The 20,440-nt window shown below is 32.3% G+C and overlaps 1 protein-coding gene across 10 annotated transcripts in view; it reads right to left on the reverse strand.

Moving 5' to 3' along the window:
• Window positions 1-20,440, reverse strand: part of VPS13B (vacuolar protein sorting 13 homolog B) — a 771,473-nt gene that overhangs the window by 634,673 nt on the left and 116,360 nt on the right. For all 10 annotated transcript variants that reach the window (XM_061123681.1, XM_061123682.1, XM_061123678.1 and 7 more), the window contains one exon: window positions 20,079-20,203. In XM_061123681.1, the coding sequence (XP_060979664.1) occupies window positions 20,079-20,203 (125 nt within the window). The remainder of the gene's footprint in view (window positions 1-20,078; window positions 20,204-20,440) is intronic.

The raw sequence follows: 20,440 nt of genomic DNA on the forward strand, positions 1-20,440 counted from the left end.
GATTTGGCAGATGGTAGAATGTAGGTACGATGTACCTGTTAGTGTAACAATATCAAAGAAGAGGGTTTTTTCTCTTTTGTTTTTTTCAACTTCGAGATATTTCTAACAGGTTAATATAGAAAATAGGAAATATCCATGGATCCATTTCATCAAACACAATTCATCAAACCATACCATCATACTGTATTTGCTTCAACTATTTTTTTAAAGAGATCAATAGATTTTATATAACTTTAAGCTACTTTGGGAGCTCATTAAAATGTCAATGAAAATGAACAATAAAAGTATAATCTTCCTTGTGATTTATACCACTACAAATTTATTTAAACTTTGCTTAAAATAAAACAGCTCAATAAAAGTTATACTGAAATTACCTAACAACTCTGGATTTACTTCATGTTTTTGAAGTATCACTAAACCTACATTTTAACAGTTAAGTTGCTGAAAATAAAATAATTTATTTAACAAATGCCTATTTCACATATCCAGAAGTCCAAGTCAGAACATATGTTCATTTTACAGAATAGGTTTAAAAACTATGAATTCAGACATTACTCTCTAGGGAAAAATAAATCCTAATGTAACTAGTGGGATAAACAACTCATTAAAACCAACTTGGACAAACTCCAGGATAAATTTAAGGAAATAGAAACAAGTAGGTCTTGATTGTGCAGTAGCAAAGACTGAAAATGAATATACCCTAATTAACACTTTAAAGGATTTTATCTGTATCATTTGCTGACAAATTATAATACAGAGCTGATAAAATTTTTGGACCAATCTGACATTTCTGTAAAGAACATTCTTCCTTCAAAATTTTAAATAAAAAACATGGAAGTGCCTTTAACTACTCCATGCAAAGGAATTAAACAATCCATTCACATTCATAGCAATACTATAAAATTTTTGCCATACGTACACTTCAGGAACAATCATCCATTCTTTTAAAATCAACACACCTCACGGCAACTGAAAGAATATCCTCAGCAACAGCTGGATCTAAAGATTTATACAGAGTCCCCAAATGCAAGGTCTGAACCTACAAACTGGTTCCAAAAATGTATTTTTGTTATTACTCATATCCTGTACAGTAAAATAAAATTAGATCACTTTTTCCAAAATAAAATGAGTACAAAACTCACTAATTCAACTGAGAAATGAAAGCAGTTTAAAAAGCTAAGAAATTTGTATTTCACTCTGCACACAATGACTCTTTAACTTACACAATATTATCAACACTCATGGAAGAAAAAAAACTTTTTTACCTAAATGGTAGGTAAAATGAAAGGTTAAAGCTCCTCTTTCCTCCTCCTTCCAACTCCACTCCCCACAATAACCACTTTTTATGAACTCAGCAAACAGATCTACAGGCCTCTCTGTCTCTTGATTTTATGATTCATAGATATATTTATAATTTTAATGAAGATATATATATATATAGATATAGATATAGATATAAAAGTCTACAGCCTGCTTTTTATGACTAGGCAACACATCTTAGTGATGAAACTCTTCCTACATAACTACATACTCTTCCACATTGGTCTTTTTAATGCATACTTGACATTCTGTTGTTTGAATCAACATTTACATTCATTAGCCAGTATATCACTTTCTCAATATCCCTACAATATTAACTGCTATATTTATTTAATTACAACCACTTGAGCATAGCTGAAAAATACAAATTATATTCAATTGAGATATGAGAACATTTTATCATTTTCCAAATTTTTGAAATGATATTTGGAACTGAAATATTAGATGACAAATGGACAGAGAAAATGAGAAGTAAAAGTTGTCTATCACTAAAATTAAAAATTAATGAATGCCTTATTATAACATATAAAGTTCAAAATCTTATAATGAACTACAGGTGGTAGAAAACCAACAAAATACAAGAGAGCAAAATGTTGTTTCTTCAATAATCTCATTATCTCTCAGACAAGTTAATTCAATATAGACAGTTCACCTACTTAAGCAAAAATGTTTACTTAGGAAAAAAGAGAAGTGTGTACATGCAATATATCTTATATATGTTATTCAAAACATTCAAATATTATTTTGAGAATTCTGATAAGAAAAAAAAAATCATATAAAATTTTAGTTCAATTTCAGTAATTAAAGTCATTGGTTTTTGCTCTGGCCAAGAGCACATTTTACATATATTAAGTACGCAAAAAGGATACAAATTTGGTCATCAGAAAAAAAGCATACAAACTAAAATCTTGATCAAAAACTCAAAAACCACTAATATGGTTGAAGAAATTAGCAACTTCATGTCAATAAGTATTTACTTATATTTTCCATAGTTTCAAGGTTTTGAAGATTAATGGCCTCCACAGAAAAAGAGACGGTCCTTACTGAACTTAATGTAAAAAGGGAAAAAGCTATTAAATAATCACCAAAAAAAAAAAAAGTGTAAAAATCACTCCTATGAAAAGTACAATGCAAAGCAGGAAAAATAATCTGTTAAAAGCAGTTGAGTCAGTATCTGAGGAGTGAGTTATTATTTAGGCTACTGACTACTGAGACAATATGGTGAAAGACTTGGCTTTTAAAAAAAAAAGATACTGAAAAAGGCAAGAAGGTGGGAAGGGATAGAGAGGAAGATACTCAGATGAATCCAGATGGTTAAGAAGGGGCCAGACAATCTTTCAGACATATCACTGAAAGATTTAAATGTTCTATCTTTACAATAAAAGCTATGAGAAGCAAAGTGTTTTACGCAGGAGAAGGACATAAATAGAACTTTCTTCCAAAAACAAATTACACAAATTTGGCTTCAGATATATGTATTAGTTGGTAACTAAGAGTGAGTGAAGGTCACTCAGTCATGTCCGACTCTTTGTGACCCCATGGACTATAGCCTGCTGGACTCCTCTGTCCACAGAATTCTCCAGGCAAGAATTACTGGAGTGGGTAGCCGTTTTCTTCTCTAGGGGATCTTCCCAACCCAAGGATTGAACCCAGGTCTCCTGCACTGCAGGCGGATTTTTTACCATCTGAGCCACCAGGGACTAAGAACTCCTCTCTAAATACTTAGAGACTCAAAAAAGAAAATGCAAAGACCCATATCTTACTCATATTGGGACTCAAAGGCCTACAACACAACAGTTCGCACTTGACAGGTACCAAAAAATTATTTTTAAAGCAAATGAATGGGACTTCCCTGGTGGTCCAGTGGCAAAGACTCTGCGCGCTCAATAGGGCAGGCCCAGGTTCAATCCCTGGTTGAGAAACTAGACCACACATGCTGCAACTAAGATTCATTACAGCCAAATAAGTAAAAAATTAAAAAAAAAAAAAAAAAACAGCTGAAACTTAAAAAGTGCTGAGTATTAACAGATTTATCTAGGAAACTGGAAATATTTTTAAAGTTATAAATTATAATGAAGAACACAATCAAAGCCATTATCAAAAACTCATTATTACCAACTACTATTAATGGCTCCATCACCAACACTAAACTAGACCTCTAGAACATCTAGAACAAGTGGATTTCTAGATATGGCAGATTTCATCTCTCTCAATCCACCACATCATCTTTCCTAATTGCCTATTTCCATATCTATAAACATGGTAATAATAACTGACTTGTTTATTTTAAATGTCAGTTGTGAGGTTCAAAGAAATCACTGTATGCAGTGAGATTCAGTCAAAATGATATACAAGAGTATTATGATGCTGTTCTTAAGAGATTTTCTTCAATGACAAACTATGCACTGTATGATCTTTTGAACACAGGGACCGCCAATGATTATTTGTTCCTATATTTGAAGTTAGTGTATTAAAAGAGATTAAATCACCAAACACAAGAAAGTAATTTACAGGCAATTACTAAAAAAAAAAAAAAAAAAAGAAAGAAAGAAAAACCTTTAGACTAAATGTAGTGCTTTCTAATGAAGACATTCTCTTTTAATAAGGACACTATATACTAACAACTTAGAATTCTTTTCAATATACTCAAGTTTCAGTTCCAAAGAAATATGAAACACAGATGTATTTAAGAGATACTGTCACTAGAGTAAGATGCTGTCATAGAATACACTGACACTGAGACAGAACAAAATGTCTCCCACTCTGGACCTAGATAAAATCGAACACTGAGAAAAGGCTTGTATTATTCTTCTCATAGAAAGAGATGTAAGTCTTAAAGCAACATTCTCCAATGCTGAAAGATCAAATTTAAAGACAATAATCTAAGAAGGAATTATAAATGTTCACTTGGCTACACTTAACAATTTTACTCAGTTTAAAACATTTAACAAGAGAAAGAGATGATCATAATCACCTATACAACTTCATACCCAACTAATCATAAAATTGCCTGTTGAACACCAGATTTTCCAAAAGCAGAATCAAAAGAAACTTTCTGTTCTCACTGGACCAACACTTTCTGGTTGTTATCATATGCTGCATGCTTTTCATGCCACTGCTTAAAGGATCAAAGGGGAAAATCTAACTAGTACAAAGATAAATAATATTTACCTACAGTTGTGTTTTTCATGTCTTTTTAATTCCATCCTCATACACACTCATTTAAAAACTATAAAAGTAAGTCTTTTTGAACTGGTCATTTAAACACATTATAAAATCAGAATCAAAATATGACAAAAAATTGGTAGGGCTCTTAACACATAAAAATTAGTCTTTCCAAGAAATATTTTTTTAAACAATGCATTAATATTGTAAATAAATGTATTCCACCATCTAAATACAAAAGCATTAGTAATACAATGATTGACAATATTTATAATTTCATAATTGAATCTTTTATACCTACAACGTGGCAAAGTGTTGAAAGTAACCAAACTAAATCCCAAATCAAGACAAAGATTTTACAAGTTAATAACTGTTCTAGAAGGTGAAGTGTCAGTCACTCAGTCATGTCCGACTCTTTGCGACCCCAGGGACTGTAGCCTGCAGCAGGCTCCTGAGTCCATGGGATTGTCCAGGCAAGAATACTGGAGTAGGTTGCCATTTCCTTCTCCAGGGGATCTTCCAGACCCAGGGATCGAACCCAGGTCTCCCACACTGCAGATTCTTTACGATCTGAGCCACCAGGGAAGCCCCTAGTAACAGTACTAAGAAAGATACAAATAAAACATCAGATGAAAACATGTTCAGGATCAATTATATCAACTGTTAAATTTACGATTCTGGACTATTACCCATATAAAGCTAATGGAGACATTACTTAAAAATTTAAAACATAAATGTTATTTAAAAATCATTCAATCAAAACAAATTTACAGATGAATGAATGACATATTTGGGAGGAAAACATCTTTAATCAAAATAAAGCCTAGATTCATTTCTATTATTTTCCAATTCCCCAAAAGAAATATAAATAAAAATAAACTTGTATGGATTTATAGTATCACTATTCTTTCTGATATGAACAAACTGTTACTTCAAATGCAATTTAGGCAAAAATTTCAACTTGAATATAAGGCTGTAAATACATTTCTCTAATTAAGTCAAATATGCAGAACAACAGTAAAATAATTTTTTTAATTTATCTTTTTTCAGAGTTAAACTACTATGCTTGTTGTCACAATTTACATTAGAGTCCTATGATATCTCACATTAAAATCACATTTCTGGCTGGGGTGGGGTGGGGAAAAAAAAAAAATCACATTTCTCTCTTCCTATTTTTATTACTCTTTGTAAACTATCTTTTTAAAACATAAACCTAAGCCAAAAATGCTTAATGAAATCAAATGGAGATACATGAAAAGTGTGTATATAAAATCTAGCTACAAAATCCTTTATTATGTAACTGAAAATGCTATTTGCCTCAGTCTCTGGCAGCCTTTGAGCTAGAGAAACCCCAGAAGCCCTAGTGAAGAGAACCAGTCACCTGATAGGTTTGAGTGAAGGATGGAACAGCAAAGCAAGAAACAGTGGGCTGCATGCTAACAGGTTGCCAGCCAGTCATCCCCTACAAGAAGGGAATCTAAACAGGCCATTACCTTTACTGTGAGCTAACTGCCTGCATCAAAAACTGAAAAACTCCAAGGGGAAGAAAAAGGGACTGAACAGAAGAGAGATTTTTGGGGGGGTGACAGAAAGGTTCCATAACTTGAATTTGATGGTAGCTACATGACTATAGATATTTGTAGAAAATCACTAAACTGTTGTCATATAAAATTGTTAAACTTTGTTGCATTTAAATTATAGTCTAATTTTTAAATGAAGTAATCTTGAGAAAGAAAAATGGAACTGGAGGAATCAACCTGCCTGACTTCAGGCTCTACTACAAAGCCACAGTCATCAAGACAGTATGGTACTGGCACAAAGACAGAAATATAGATCAATGGAACAGAATAGAAAGCCCAGAGATAAATCCACGAACCTATGGACACCTTATCTTTGACAAAGGAGGCAAGGATACACAATGGAAAAAAGACAACCTCTTTAACAAGTGGTGCTGGGAAAACTGGTCAACCATTTGTAAACAAATGAAACTAGAACACTTTCTAACACCATACACAAAAATAAACACAAAATGGATTAAAGATCTAAACGTAAGACCAGAAACTATAAAACTCCTAGAGGAGAACATAGGCAAAACACTCTCCGACATAAATCACAGCAACATCCTCTATGACCCACCTCCCAGAATATTGGAAATAAAAGCAAAAATAAACAAATGGGACCTAATGAAACTTAAAAGCTTTAGCACAACAAAGGAAACTATAAGCAAGGTGAAAAGACAGCCCTCAGGATGGGAGAAAATAATAGCAAACGAAGCAACAGACAAAGGATTAATCTCAAAAACATACAAGCAGCTCCTGCAGCTCAATTCCAAAAAAATAAATGACCCAATCAAAAAATGGGCCAAAGAACTAAACAGACATTTCTCCAAAGAAGACATACAGATGGCTAACAAACACATGAAAAGATGCTCAACAGCACTCATTATCAGAGAAATGCAAATCAAAACCACAATGAGGTACCATTACACGCCAGTCAGGATGGCTGCTATCCAAAAGTCTACAAGCAATAAATGCTGGAGAGGGTGTGGAGAAAAGGGAACCCTCTTACACTGTTGGTGGGAATGCAAACTCATACAGCCGCTATGGAGAACAGCGGCTTAAAGCCTGGAAATAGAACTGCCACATGACCCAGCAATCCCACTTCTGGGCATACACACTGAGGAAACCAGATCTGAAAGAGAAACGTGCACCCCAATGTTCATCACAGCACTGTTTATAATAGCCAGGACATGGAAGCAACCTAGATATGCCCATCAGCAGACGAATGGATAAGGAAGCTGTGGTACATATACACCATGGAATATTACTCAGCCATTAAAAAGAATTCATTTTAATCAGTTCTAATGAGATGGATGAAACTGGAGCCCATTATACAGAGTGAAGTAAGCCAGAAAGATAAAGACCAGTACAGCATACTAACACATATATATGGAATTTAGAAAGATGGTAATGATAACCCTATATGCAAAACAGAAAAAGAGACACAGATGTACAGAACAGACTTTGGGACTCTATGAGAGAAGGCGAGGGTGGGATGTTTTGAGAGAACAGCACTGAAACATGTATATTATCTAGGGTGAAACAGATCACCAACCCAGGTTGGATGCATGATACAAGTGCTCGGGCCTGGTGCACTGGGAAGACCCAGAGGAATCGGGTAGAGAGGGAGGTGGGAGGGGGGATCGGGATGGGGAATACATGTAACTCCATGGCTGATTCATGTCAATGTATGACAAAACCCACTTCAATACTGTAAAGTAATTAGCCTCCAACTAATAAAAACAAACGAAAAAATAAAAGAAAAAAGAAAATGTTACTGAAAATACTGGTATACTTCATACTATAAACCATTAAAGAGAAGTTTATCAATCACATTCTACATAGCTCTCAAGTACTATGAAAGCTTGCTATGGTTACACAGTATTTTTTGGTGTAACCAACCCCTAAGTATTTTTGTAATTTTTTAAGTTACAGGAAGTTTATGAGAATAAAACAAGAATACTTTGAGAAATAAATTAAGTATTAAAAATTAAGCATTCACTATCAAACATTATTCTTCCCAAAATCAGTTAAAAGAAAGAACATCATGAAACTTAAAAAAAAAAGACTAACATCTAAAGAGAGAAACACCAACAGTACTCATATCTGAATGCTTGCATTTATCAGAGTGAATAAAAATTGAAGATATTAAAGAAAGATACATTTAACTTATATTTCTCTTTAGATGCTAGACTCTAAAAGAATATTACTTTAGAATATCGCAGCTTCACTTATTAAAAAAATTAAAGATGAACAAAAAATGAAACTGAGTTTAGGTAGTTTGCCTGTTTTCTCTTCCTTAAACATTAATAAGACTGAACACACCTATTTTTTTTCCATCCTCTTCACAAGACAACTGATTTTAAAATATTTATAAAATTAATTTAATTCTAGTTTGGCTCATTTTAATTACCATTTATTAAAAGTCAACTATATGCTCTTGGGGTATAAATGCAGATGTGAAAAGCAAAACCAGTCAAGATACAAAAATGATATACAATGACAAGACCAGGCATTTCCAAAGCGAGTTAACTTACCGGTATCTAATTTAAAAAAAAAAAAAAGGGAGTCCCAAGAATACTAGAGCGGGTAGCCTATGCCTTCTCCAGCGGATCTTCCTGACCCAGGAATCAAATCAGGGTCTCTTTACCAACTGAGCTATCAGAGAAGCCCCAATTGAAAATTTTAAAAAAACAAAGAAAATGACCCACTACCAGCTATTCATCTCCCTGAGACAGACAAGTCTTATACAGATTAAATTCTATATTTGTGAGTTTTAACACTAATAATCACAGAGCAAGAAGGAGTCCAAACACCATCCCCACCTTTAAAATTTTCCAAAAATTATGGCAAATGTTTATGGCTATTTAAGGTCAAAGAAGAGGCTAATGACACAAAGGACACTCTTAGAACATCACAGTTAACAGCAGCAATTGTAACAAGGTTGTGAAACTCCTCATCCAACTCTGGAACTGAGTATCACTGGATAATAGTAAGGATAGTCATTTGTAAGTCTGACTGCATCTTTTTCTTTAATTTTCCATTTTCTTTTATACCTAGGTCTTTAAGAAACAAGGAAGATGGCTTTCAAGTCTAAACACTGGAGCAACCTAAATCACATTAATATAACAATCATCCTCTCCTAAAGGAAACTAAATGACTACATTTTACTCAAGCAAAGAAAGCCACACAGAGATGTAGAACAAGAGATAAGTTAGTTGCTAACACATGCTGTGTGTCAAGGATGATCTTCAAAAACATTATGGTAAGTAAAAGAAGCCAGGAATAGGACACCACATTTTGCATGATTCCATTTACACACCAGTGAAGATAAACATATGGAGAGAGAAAGTAGATTAGTGATTGCCTAGGGCTGGAGATCGGGATTAAATGTAAGTGGATATAAGGAATCTTACTGGAGGGATGAAAATGTTCTAAAACTGACTTAAGTTAACAGTTGCACCACTCAGTAAAATTACTAGAAATCACTGAACTGTACACTGAAAAAGGGTGAATTTTATGCTATATGAAGTATACCTCAGTAAAGTTTTATTTTATTTAATTTATAAATTAAATACAAAAAAAAAAATTAAATACAAGCTTGCAAACTTATTTCCGTAAAAGGAGGTTTAAGGACACAATCTTAACACCAACTTGCAATACACTCATCACTGGTGGAAGGACTGCTAATTTGGGGCCTGGATTCAAATAGACCTAAAATTGAATTCTAGCTTCACTATTTATATGTATAAGCATTAAGAAGCTAAGGCAAAGATATGTATAAAACGTGTATAGTAGTATCTATCTCAGAAGGGTACATGAAGATTAAAGAGAGAGTGCATATAAGACTCAACACTGCTCCTAGCACACATATGCTATTGTTAAGTCTGTGTTATTAAAGTTCTCTCACAAATTTCTCAAAGACACATAAGTTGAAAAGTAACTCCATACGTGAGTTTTTCAAATACAACTTAGATGCAAATTAGAAATACAAATACTTCCCAATGAATATAGAAAGTAACTGTTAGCATGAGCTGTGATGATAAAGTAATGATATTCTGAAAGTCCTGCCCAAAAAATTAACCTCAGTAATTTGTAATCAAAGAATGTATCTTCACATGAACATATTCATTTTAATACTTTATAATAAAAAAAATCTTTTAATCAGAAAGACTTTACAGATTGCTGACTTACAGATTTACATTAAATATTATAATGTAGAAAAGTGGATTTAAGAGTATAAAGCAAGAATGTAATTAAGTATCTGTACTTATAAATAGGTCTTAAAGGTCTTAACATAAATTAACCTCCATAAATAAGAGATTGCATACATGTTAAAATAACTGCTGAGAAATCAAATTTTTAGAAAAGCTAACACTAAGTCCATAATTATCAAACATACTCTACAAATCGTTCAATAATAACTGAAGAATGCTTTCAAAAGCTGGAAAATGGAAAAATAGGTTCAATTTATTAATTCAATTAGTCTTCATTTATCTGGAGGAACCTGTATCTCAGTTCCAATCACCATTTGCTTTACTACTAATTAGATGGTTTTCATTTCAAACATAAATCATATATAAAATTAAATAGAAAAATACTGAATAATTTTAAAATATTATGCATCTCCTTCCAAGGCCCAAAACAACAAAAAGGACACTTTTATTACTAGATTTTAGTTATATAAAATATATATATAAAAGACACTATAAACTGCCTCTTAAAGCAGTTTTTCTCTCCTTAAGATTCCTTTAACATACTGTGTATTCTCTGCTGCTGTATTAGGTAAGTATCTTGCCTATTTTATTAGTGCATCTCTAGCCAGGGCCCTGCAGTGCATATGGCACACAGTGGGCATTCATCACTTTATCTGTGGGATAGATCTGAATGAATAAAAAAAAAAACAATCTTTGCAAAAAGGCAGGTAAACATAGTGAAAAACCTCATTGGTGTTTTTAAAAACTTGTTAACAGACTGGGGAATACTGTTCAAAAACTGAGGAAAACATGCATCCTGTCTAATCTGGTCAGCCTTCCCTGCTTTAATCAACTCAATAAAGACAAAAAAGAAAAATTAAGCATTTTTTAAAAGTTAGTAGAAGACAAAAACAGTATGAGCAAGACAAAAAAGATTCTAAGAAATATGCAAAGAAATGCTTGATTTATAATAAAAAGATGACTGCATTAACAAAACAGGGCAAGTCACACAACACAGATTCCCATAAGATGGAAGATTAAGTTACATCATGCACAGAGCATCCAGCCTGAGTCCACTGTTGTATGCCTGACCTGAGACTACAGTTCATATAAAAATACAGCACCTCAGTACACAGTACTAGTAAGACCTAACCATTTGCTACAAAGGAAGTTATTACAAGTAAAAAGAAAAAAATTCAGCAAGTTATCCAAATCAAAAGAAAAAAACTGTAATGAAAACGGTTTGTACTATGAACTTTCCAAATCAAATTTACCATATGATGTAATGGAGCAATTGATCAGATGGACTATTTTCATTGTGATCATGCTTAACCATCTCTAATGTGTAGGCTAATGAGATAAAAAAAAAAGCATGCATATTTTGTTTCCTTCAAACCTATAAAATGTGGACTTACTCCTTGCTTAGGGTCTCACAAAATACAACATTCTTGTGTGTCTAATCTAAAATTTTAAGTAGACAAAAAAAAAAGAGTATTTTCTAAGGAAATTCAAAGTTCACACTCAAAATCAATCTATGAATTGAGCCAAGACAAATGAAGATTGCTGTATGTCTTACTCTCAAACTTCCCTAAGCTTCTTCAAAAGATCCATAATTTTTTAAGAACTGTATAGCTATTTGGAATAAGCTACCACTTTCAGATGCCATTCACACACTTCAATAAATGTGAATCTTACTTTGATGAAGAAAGTACACTTTAAATTAAAAACCTGTTATCAGCAATGTATGTCCATTTCAAGAGGATGCGACAGTTACAAAGCAAACACTGCTGGATCTTTTCAGAGTCTAACATATAAATCCCAGTCTATCCTGATATATTTAGCTATGTGACCACACACATCTCAGTGTTCATATCTGCTTGGATTTGTCAAAACAAATTCTCTAGCATCAGATTGTTAAACTCAGTATTAATCTCTATCACTAAAGAAATAATCTTGTAATCAGAATAAGTGCCTTGGCTGAACTTACCATTTAATAAAACCTCAAAGAGCTATATTTCAATATTCTCTTCAGTTTCAAATTGAATAGCAATGAAAAATAGGCCTGTGATAGTACTTTTTTAATGAATAATACTCCGCAAAAATAATTTAGATTCCTGCACCATTACCTATTTTTAAAAAGTTTCCATAATTAGTTAAGTCCTATTCCTAACAACAAAAAGGTGACAAAACAAATATGTATATGGATTTCAAAATATGACATATGTATATGTTAACCCAGAATGGGAACCATGAGGTGTTTATAAATTCATGTTAAAAACAGGTACTAAGATCCCAAGCTTCTTACTATTTTTAAAAACTTCTATGTCCCCCTAAAGACTATTCTGAATGAAAGAAAGTAATCAGCTTAATGGTCATTTAATTTAATTGACTGTTCATCTGTTTTAATTTTGCTTCTATTTTGCAGTACTGAGCTTGTCTATAATCTAAAGATTTGTAAATTCTATGGCAAGCACTATATCTACCTTTTGAAGGACTTAACAAATATCTCTTTAAAACATGTTTAAAATGAGAAAATTAAACAGAAAACTATCTCCATATACCACAGAAAGTTATAAAATCATTCTGAAGAAAAACAATCTGTTATAAGTAATAATCTCACAAACAGTAAAGCAAAAAATACTGTAAAGATAAACTTGTAAACAATCCAAAAAAACTTGTAAACAACCTAACAAATTCAGCTCTTTCTTCTCTTCCCCAAACTAAGTAGACTTATTCTAAAGAAACACAATTAACACTTCTACTTGTTAAGCTATACCAATTCTTAAGAAAACATGTCAAATCTGAAAGCTAATATTTCAAAGAAAAAGCAAATGATATAAGAGATATAAACTCAGCTTCTGCCTTTGGAGTTAGATTAAGGTAGAGACAACTTAACATTAAAAAGCAAGAGTCCCACAGAACTGGAGAAAAACTTTACAAAAGCACATCTATATAATAGGGGATTAATATACAAAATATACAAGGAACACCTACAACTCAACAATAAAAACTGTCCAATTTAAACATGGGCAAAGGACTTAAACATATATTTCTCCAAAGACAATTATAAATGGCCAGTAAGCACCTGAAAAGATGGAGGGGTGTAAGGGGGTTGCATGAAACAGATAACAGGGATTCAGAGGTACAAGCTTCCAGTTATAAAACAAGTAAGTCATGGAGATGTATTTTCAGTATAGGGTATACAATCAATAATAATGTAAAACCTTTATATGGTAACAGATGGTTACTAGACTTATCAAGATCATTTCATAATTTAAATGTTGAATCACTATGTTTCACACCTGAAAGTAATATAATATTGCATGCAAAATTACTTCAAAAAAATCTCTAATCATTAAAGAAATGCTAATCAAAACCAGAGTAAGATATAATTTCACATTCAATATGATGGCTATTATAAAAAAAGGAAAACAACAAGAGTTGGTAACGATAAAGAAACTGGAACCTTTCTGCATTGCTGATGAGAATGATATGATTGTGCAGTCACTGTGAAAAACAATACAAATTTCTCAAAAAATTAAACATAGAACTATCATATGATTCAACAATTCTACTCCTATGTATATACCCAAAAGAGCTGGAAGAATGGACTGAAACAGATAATTTGCACACTCATGTTCATAGCAGCATTATTCACAATAGCTAAAAGGTAGAAATAATCCAAATATCTATTGATGCATGAGTAGATAAACAAAATGTGACATTTACATACAATGAAATGCACTCTCCCTCTCCCTCTCTCTCTCTAGTCAGTAAGTCGTGTCCGACTCTTGCAACCCCATGGATTGTAGCCTGCCATGCTCCTCTGTCCATGGGATTCTCCAGGCAAGAATACTGAAGTTGGTAGCCATTTCCTTCTCCAGGGGATCTTCCCCACCCAGGAACCGAACCATGGTATCCTGCATTGCAGGCAGATTCTTTACCAACTGAGCTATGAGGGAAAAAACAGAATGAAGGAAGGAAGGAAGGGAAGGAGGGAGAAAGAGGGGAGGGGAAGAAATATAGGCTACAGCATGGATGAACCTTGAAAACTTTATGCTAAATGAAGTACGTCAAATACAAAAGGACAAATATTCAATGATTCCATTTACATACGGTATCTAAAATAGTCAGATTCATAGGAACAGAAAGTAAAATAGTAGTTACCAGGAGCTGAAGGGAGTAATGGGAGTTACTGTTTTAATGGGTACAGAATATAACATTTCTGGAGAGTGATAATACGAATGGTGGTTAACAGCAGCACAATGATCTGAATGCACTTAATGCCCCAGAACTGCACACTTAAAAATGGATAAAATGATAAACTCTATGTTAGGTACATTTCACCATGATAGAAATTAAAATAATAGTGATTTTTTAAGGTGTTGTGATACAGCTGAAAGAACCCTGAATCAAGAAAATGAAAATCAAGTTAAGGTACTGATATTAACTGTGTGCTCTTAACTAAGTAATTTGACCTCGCTGGGATTCAGTTTTTTCATCTTTGAAATAAGAAGATTGTAATAGATAATGTTGGTGTTTCTTTTCAGTTAGAAACATTTCATGAAAGAATATTCCACACCAGAAGAACCAAAGCTGAAAATCAGGCTGGTGCCACTCAAATGGAAATAAGAGACTTAACATCTCAGTTACATCTTACATTCTGTCACAGACAATGTTAATCACAAAAGCAGATAGATTATAATAAATACAGCTTTGGAAACAAAGGAACGAAAAAGATCTATCTTGAGTAACATTAAAAACACCCAACTTTTATGTTTCTGTGGCTTCAAACTGGGCAGTCGCGCAAACACTGTTTTGAGCCCTGTGGGGTGGGTTACTTACTCTGTTTACTAATAAATGTAACAGGCATTTTTGTTATACTTGATGGGCCCAGCTTCCATTAAAGCTAAAAGCACTTATTCATATGGCAGAAAAATGGCTGCTTCAGTTTCCATTTCAGGGAAGCAAATGATCAGTGATCTGCCCCACCTCTCCTCATCAATGCCATGAACCTGCTAGCACCAAATCCTGTATTTCCTATTTAACACTGAACTCAAACACTGAACTCAAACACAGATTCCACAGAAGTATCTTCCTCCCACAAATAAACTGCTCAACAACTTCACTAGCCAAAACCATGATACCTTTGGCATTGGGCTAAGTTAAGAATGGATACTTGGAGGAACCCCTAATCTTGTAAAGAAATATGTGTTTTCGCCCATTACTACGAGTATGAAAATGGCTCATGATATAAATCAGCAAGCAATAATTACGAAGAAAGAAGAAACAAGAAAACAGATTTCAATTCAATATAAGAAAGAGCTTTAGAACTGCCCAAAATGACTTTGGCTGCCTCAGAAAGTAGCTAACTCCCTGTGCATAAAATGTTCAATCATAGATGACCATAAATCAAAGCTATGTCATAAATACGACTCAGAAATTTACCTAATACCTAATATTTCACCTAACCCTAATAACTCCAATTCTCTGAGATTAGCAGCACAATAATATCTATTTACTATTAATTGCTACTAGGAAAATTCATATTAGCTACACTATCATAACCAGCCTCTCTACACATGGAAATCTGTATTAACTATAAAGCAAGAAAGCATATTGAGCTTTTAAAGATAATTAACAAAAGATAATGTAAACCTTCACTCCTTTCAGGTAAGAAAGGGATCAAGGACTTTGGAATTAAATAACCCTCCGTGAGAATCCTTGTCTAGGTACTGTGTGACTTTGGACAAGTTATGTAACCTCTCTGAGCTTTAGTTTTATAAGAGGGAACATCAACCTCACAAGGTTGTTAGGAAAGCGATGTTAAACTAATTACCTAACACTCTATAAAAAAGTATAGTATTCTCTTTCAACTCCTACCCATTCTTTAATAACCTGCTTAAAAGTTACCTTCTCCATGACTTTATAAGCCATTGAAATTTTTCACTGAACTTACAAAACTTATTTTTGAGTAAGATCATTTTTGAACCCACAATTATAGGAGAAAGTGAACTCAAAACTGTATTATGGTTGTAGTTTAATAAGCTGGATCAAAAAGAAATGGGACTAATGAATATTTGATTAACTGCTTAACTATTTTTAAGTGTTCATATGGAAAACGTAGACATCCTCATTTGTGTACAAGCCTAAAGTAACTTTCCAAATTCTTCCCCCACTGTATTCATTTACAAATTTAATGAACTAATAACCCTTACTGTTCGGACAACGTTGTCACCTAGAAGCCTCCACACCCTAACTAGCCTCTCAAGAATTGGATATCTAACTGGTTCAGCCATTAAAGCCCAATTCTAATGTCACTTCTCTGAAGTTATTTCTGAGGTCTTAGACAAATTCTCTAATTTCTTTAAACAAGACATTCTGCTTAAGCCTCAATTTTGTAGTTTAATGACAACTGTTTTCACATGTGTCTAGTGTCCTTCCCTACTAGATTGCAAGTGTTTATGGTGAGGAGATATCTTTCAACTTCATTATAATATACTGTATTGTTTCCTCAATCCCAACACTTAGCACACTACCTATCAAAACACAGAAAAATATTTAATGACATCAAATGTCCCTAATACAACTGAAATGTCTTAAAGGAAAGGAAAAAAACGACAAAGGAATAAAAAAGAAATTGACACAAACTTCAAGTACTTATTTTTAAATTAAAACTGCAGATCAAGAATGTGTAGGTTGTCAATGTTCACGTAATGTAACACTGTATACTGACAAAAGCAAATAGTCTAAAAGCTACATTACACAGGATAGATGAATCTCAGAAATTTAAAGTGACAGAGCCACCAAAAAAGGAATATATGTTGTATGATTCCATTGACATTAAATCCAAGAATATATACTATTAAAAATCAGGATAATGGCTAATATTGGAGGAAGATGGAAGAGAGAAGCTTTCAGGATGCTGATATTTTGTTTCTTGAGCTGGTTACCAAGCACTCACTTCAGTTATGAAATACCGTAATATGTGTACTTTTCTATAAGATATTAATATTTCAGTCAAAACATTTAAAAGAGTTGAAATGTATATCATTTCTCTGTTTTGAGAAAAATGGCAATGCTAAGAATACATCTAAAAGCCTAAAATTATCATCACTGTAGAAATTTTAAAAATAACTATGAACAGTAGACCAATGCTTAATTCTGCTAGCAATAACAATGCTGATACTTTATTGCCCTTTAATCAATCACTTATTGCCGTTTTTTAAACAACTCATAACTGAAAAAAGAGTCAAGTGAAAATTTAAATTAACTGCTCAAAATTTATCCCCTTAAATATTCTTGGGTCACTGTTTTTGTCACTACATCCTACACATTTTAGTCCTGTTCCAAGAAACTAAAAGAACTAAAGTTTACCTGATATGAAATAATAAAAAAGCTTTTCTGAAAAGCTTATTTTTATATGTTTGAAAACTATGTAATATAGAATGAAAGATACAATATAACCAAAATATTTTGGAAAAAAAAAATCTAACAAACTAAAGTTTTGTAATAGCTTGCTCATTGAGATTAAAATATTTTATCATGAATATTTGGAAGATAACCTTTTCTCAATGTTATTTAATTCACATATTTTTAAAATTACCAAACCTAATTAAATATTATTAGTTTCAAGATTCATATAAAATTAACATCTCAATTTAGAAATATTTTAAAAAGTATCAACTATTTTGCTGACTTAAATAAAATCTAGATTTACATTACTAACATACCAAGTAAAAATCTTTCAGTGTACTATAAAATGCCTTTGTTTCAAAAGCTATGGCCTGTAGTGAATATGCTCTTCTCATTACTGCATGAAACACAAACAGAGCATCATAAAGATGCCTTAAGAAATTCTGGAATGTGAATTTTAAAAAAATCAAACAGCTTGCATTATCTGAGGAAGGGAGAGACTGTGAATGGGGACAGACTTGACATAATCCTCACTCCCTGCAACCATTAAACAAAATCCTCAGTTCTCCTATGATTTCTATTTCATAGAAGTATTATATATTTTATCTGGTACTTTATATGCTTCATTTATCTAAAAGATATATCTCAACTTACTGACTTTTGTATTGATTACTTTCCATTTAGAGCTGCTAAAAATTATAGTCTATTTTGTATTTGCTAAGGAAAACAACTTAAAGAAACTATTTCAAAACAACATACTTTTGTAAAACATAGCAAAAAATAGCACTGAAATAATGGAGAAGTGGTCTTAACTGCACGAAAGCAAATCACATCCAAATAAATATTAGCATTCTGTGATCTCATGCTTTTAGTATTTAATTGGAATACTTTCATTCAGATGTCAGCAGATATATTTTAAGCCAAATTTGGCAATATTCAGAGTAAAATCCTTAATATCAGTACATATCCTTAAAATAAGCCTTACCTATTTAAATATTCATCTTTTTTCATATAAAGTCTATAACTCACTTTGGAAATTTTGGCTGCTTTATTTTTAAAAACAAGTGTTTTCTACAGTAAATGCTGCACTGTATCTAATAAAATTTTAGTGTCATGGATAATAAATCAGCAGATACAAGAATCTATTAAAGTTAATATCAACTTATCAACTGGAACATATCCCATGGTATTTTGTAATAGATCAGAATATATATTTCTTGGATCAAATGCAACATATAAACACCAATACAAAGTTGAAAAGTGCAATCTCTCACAATATAATAAGTGCCATATGAGGCATATGGATGAGGCATAATATGCAATATGAGGCCTAAGGACAAAACTAATCAAGAAAAATTAAGAATAAAATCATTTAACTGGTTTTAATTTATAGAAAAACAGGCTCCAAGACTCAGTTAACTTTAAGTTCTATATCTTTTCAATTTTCTGAATCAACAGGCAAATTCCTTTGAAAATGTTATCATTTACTTTACAAATTTCATTTTAAAAGTTATGTATTATTCAAGGAAATATATTTTCTACAAATCAAGTACTTTAAATAAAGAAATCAAATCTATTTTTTGAAAGGTATGTTGCTTTTCATAAATAACTAATGAAAATAAAATCCTACAATAATAAGCTTGCTAATTAGGATAAAAAAACAAAGACAGATTTCAAATAATTGAAGGAATCCAAATTTTAAAATATAGAAATATTTCACTAGAATATAATTTCATATATTTTCATCTTATTTCATACAGTTAAACAATCATTTCTCTAACATTAAAAGCACTGCTTTCGATTAAAGGAAAAAAGGTATGATTTAGTAACTACTGACTCTTTCTATAAATCTCTTTTAATTCAGGAAGAACGACCTCCAAATAAAGGAATCCAGTACTAAATGAAAGTAAGGGCTAAAATCAGTTTCTGCCCAAATGCAGTGACTGTACACAGACACATCAAAAATACTAGATTTATGTCATAAGAATAAATGACATAACCACTTTTCTCAGTGGTTAGGAATATACATGAAATTGCTATTTAGTTGAAATACCTTGGTCTTGTTATTAATTTGCAAATTAAAAAAAAATTTTGTATTCTCTCATTTAAAACAAAAAAAACTTGCCCTTGCAGTTCCTATACAATGTGAAACAGCAACACTTTACTATAGCTGCAACATGGATTGGCACTTATTACCCCAACAACAGTTATCTCTACCACAAGTACTATAAACTAATAGATTTCAGACATTTAAAAGAGATTTCTAACATAACAGTTAAAAAACAATGAAGTATTAACTTCACATATTTTTCTAAAGTTTTGTATAAAACTAATACATTGGCATAAGACAGATATGATTGTTTTCTTCCCCTTCTAACATAAGTGAAAATTATCATAAACCACACTTTAACATAATACTCACCAGCATGTGGGCAGTTTCAGAAGTTTACTATAAAGAGCAGTGCTCAAAGAGGGAACAATTGGTACAGGTAAACAGTAAGATCCCCTACAATCCAAAGATGTCAGTCCTGCCTGGAAACCAAATATCTGCAACAAAAAGAAAAGACCCAAATGTTCACAGAGACAAAGTTTTAATAAGCACAGGATGAAATACGTCAGTTTCAATTTGCTCTACAACAGCTGCACACTAAATGTGTTCCAATGTCTTTTTGCACTCCCCAAACATCAACATTTTCTTTTATTCACTTTGACATTAACTAAATCAGAATTAAGAAATTTAAATATATAGTGTTTCTTTCATACCCCTGAGATTATTGTTCTTTT

This window comes from Dama dama, chromosome 21 (assembly GCF_033118175.1).
Source record: "Dama dama isolate Ldn47 chromosome 21, ASM3311817v1, whole genome shotgun sequence".
Lineage (NCBI taxonomy): Eukaryota > Metazoa > Chordata > Mammalia > Artiodactyla > Cervidae > Dama > Dama dama.